Source organism: Lampris incognitus, chromosome 12, assembly GCF_029633865.1.
Source record: "Lampris incognitus isolate fLamInc1 chromosome 12, fLamInc1.hap2, whole genome shotgun sequence".
NCBI lineage: Eukaryota > Metazoa > Chordata > Actinopteri > Lampriformes > Lampridae > Lampris > Lampris incognitus.
In genome coordinates, this window is record NC_079222.1 from 55,681,551 (window position 1) to 55,684,622 (window position 3,072).

Sequence of the window (3,072 nt, forward strand, 5' to 3'; positions counted from 1 at the left end):
AAATGCCACCAATGATGAACATTATGAGCTACCCCTCTTCTACTGGCCAGACCCTTCAAAGTTTGCAGCATGGATCAATCCCCCAGCTGCATATGTCACAGCCTGCTGCCCTCTACCCCCAAGAGGTGACCACCCCACTAGCAGTGCAACATGTAGCCCCTAACCACACAGCCCCTGCCTCAGACCCTCGAGCTGTCATGTACCACAACACACTCCCACAACACCCTCCACCACACCCATCTACAGTAACACTTTAGTAACTGGTAGCATTGGGCTTTTGTCTTGTTTAAATGTGCTTGGCATTGCCCGCCAGTGAAAAAGGGGTTACATTTTGGAGGCAACGCTGGCATTTTCCTGTTTTACTAACTTTAGTAGGTAGTTTGCTGTTTATTGCTGTTTGCTGTTGTGATTTAAGACAGTTAGCATGGAGCTCAGTCAGGCTGTCGAGTGGAGCCGTGAGGAGAATGTGGATGTGTCTCATGATATTTTGCTTAGCAAAGTGCCACTGAATGTCGGAAATGATATTGTGAGCCGTGTACTTGATACAGTCAAAGTTTTGGGTCGCACTCGGATACATGGTTGCCTTGGCGACAAGACTGGTAGGCACATGTTCATTTTAGTGGAGACTGTTGCTGCTTTAGAGCCCGTTTCTTTACCCCCTGAGGTGGGAATTGTAGGTGAAGCGGGTCCCTGGTCTGTTCATGCTCTGAGTAGCTTGCCGTCTGCTAACCTCCCTGAAGGGGATGCATTTGAGGCCAAGCTGTTGGCATTGTTACAGCAGGAGGGTAAGTCAATGGGTGATGTTAATGCTGTTGTCATGGGCACCCAGCCTCTGAGGTTGTTTTCAGGTTTGCGACCTGTTCCCCCTGGTGAGGAGGAATATGATTCCTGGATGGAACAGGCTACTCAGATGATCACTGAATGGCAGTGTGCAGACGCTGCAAAGAGGCAACGCATTGTTGAAAGCTTGCGTGGGCCTGCTGCGGACATCGTGAGGTTCTTGAAGGTCAGTAATCCCTCTTCCCCGGCTACTGAGTATTTAGCTGCTCTTGACACTGTATATGGGTCAACTGAGAGTGGGGCAGATCTTATGGCATCGTTTCGCCATACATTCCAGGAAGATGGAGAGAGACTGTCTGCTTACCTCTATCGCTTGGATAAACTCCTCCACCGTGTTCTTGTGAGAGGAGGGATTGGTCCTGCTGACTTGAATCATGCATGCATGGAGCAGCTCTTCAAGGGTGCCCTTACCACTGACTTGGTGGCTTTACGTGTGCGAATGATGCATACTTTACAAGATCCACCTACTTTCTCTCAGCTGATGCGAGAAATCCAAGAAGAGGAGCATTGGGTAAGTGTGAGAGAAAACACTAAGCTTTCTGTTGCTGACGCTGCTGTTCCTCGTTTGCCTGTGTCTGTTGCCGCCGCCGTTCCTCGTGACTGCTGCTGCTGCTGTTCCCCAGGTGGCTGTGAATCCGGTGCTATCTGAGGTGGATAGTTTAAGGAATGAAGTCAAGGAACTGACAGCTTTAGTAAGTAGAGTTTTGAGTGCTGTTACCCTGACTCCTGCAATGCCAGCCCCGCAGACTGCAGTGGGCCAGAGATTAGAGACCACTGTTTCAGCTGTTTCCCTGAGGGTTGTTTCCTCGACCTTTCCCACATCTGCTGCTTTATCTTCTTTGCCTGGCATCTTTTGCTATAAGCGTGGGGAGGATGGTCACACCAAGCAAGAGTGTACGCGTTCTGAGAACCTCAGACTGGTGAATCAGAAGCTGATCAAAGATCACGGCCACAGGGAAACTTCAGCAGAGCTCAGTGACGGAACGGCGTCGAGCTCCATCACACAAAATCTGTTCCACCCAATGCTTACCTCAAATTAAAGTCAGCCAGTCACCCTTGCCGGCTTTCTTGGTGGGGCCCTCTGCTGAGGTGCCTGTGCAGATAGAGGGGATTTATGCCAAAGCTCTTCTTGATAGTGGTTCCCAGGTCACTATCTTGTATCGCAGCTTTTATGATGCATATTTGAAACATTTGCCACTGCAGCCAGTGGTAAATCTTGAAATATGGGGTTTGAGATCTCACAAATACCCATATGATGGCTACTTGTCTCTCAAGCTTGAGTTTACTGAGGCTGTTACTGGAGTGCCTCAGGTGGTAGACACCCTAGCTCTTTTGTGTCCTGACCCTCAGACCAAACAGGGGATAGCTATTTTGGTTGCCACAAACACTCAGGTAGTGAGAAAGTTGTTTGCTTCTTGTAGGGAACAGGCAGGAGACCGGTTTCTCAGCACCCTGAGAATACACCCGGTCATTAAAACGGCTTTTGAGTCCCTCCAACACACTGGTATCGTGCAAGATTGTGTGGACAAGCATGGCACTGTGTGGTTTACAAAGCCTAAACCTTTTGTCCTGCAGCCTGGCCAGGTGTTGCAGCTTTCCGGCGTGCCTAAATTACCTGGTACCTTTAGTGAGTGTTCTGTGCTTGTAGACCAGGCTGTTACCAGTGATGAACCGTCTGTCCCTGAGCTACAAGTGAGGCCTGAAGTTCATCTTGTCTCTGTTGTGTCTAGTCGGCATATTACAGTAACTGAAAGGAATGTTTCCTCTAGGGAATTAGTGGCGAAGAGAGGAAGTCCCCTTGCTCACCTCTTTCCAGTTGAAGTAGTGCCGCAGGTTCCGTCCACTAACCGCTCCGAGGATGTCGGTGTGCTCAGTCCTTCTTCTTTTGACTTTGGCACTTCTTCTATGCCAGAGGAGGCCAAGCGGCGCCTCTGTGAGAAGATGATGCAGCGAAACGATGTTTTTCTGTCATGAGTGGGAAGTGGACTGTTCCAAAAGCACCATGCATGATATTAGGTTAAATGATTCACGGCCTTTTCGAGAGAGGTCTCGCCGCTTGGCTCCGGTGGATTTAGAGGATGTGCGAAAGCATTTGCAAGAGCTTCAGGAGAACGGCATCATCTCAGAATCCAGGAGTCCGTACGCCTCGCCTATTGTAGTTGTGCGCAAGAAGTGTGGAAAGGTCAGGATGTGTGTGGACTACAGAACGCTTAACCAGCGGACCATCCCTGA

The 3,072-nt window shown here is 49.6% G+C and overlaps 1 protein-coding gene across 1 annotated transcript; it reads left to right on the forward strand.

The window, feature by feature from the left end:
* The first annotated feature begins 424 nt into the window (after positions 1–424).
* On the forward strand, positions 425–2,814 carry LOC130121652 (paraneoplastic antigen Ma1 homolog). Its single transcript, XM_056290490.1, has 3 exons — positions 425–1,351; positions 2,416–2,467; positions 2,657–2,814. Exons 1-3 carry the CDS (start codon positions 425–427, stop codon positions 2,812–2,814), a joined length of 1,137 nt encoding a protein of 378 aa, XP_056146465.1.
* Positions 2,815–3,072: the final 258 nt, after the last annotated feature.

Bases quoted from the DNA above. Each gene is read 5' to 3' on its own strand.
- LOC130121652 (XM_056290490.1), top strand. From the start codon at position 425: ATGGAGCTCAGTCAGGCTGTCGAGTGGAGCCGTGAGGAGAATGTGGAT. The intron at 1,352-2,415 runs GTAAGTGTGAGA...TTTGTCCTGCAG, and splicing joins TCCAAGAAGAGGAGCATTGG to CCTGGCCAGGTGTTGCAGCT. The intron at 2,468-2,656 runs GTGAGTGTTCTG...ACCTCTTTCCAG, and splicing joins TAAATTACCTGGTACCTTTA to TTGAAGTAGTGCCGCAGGTT.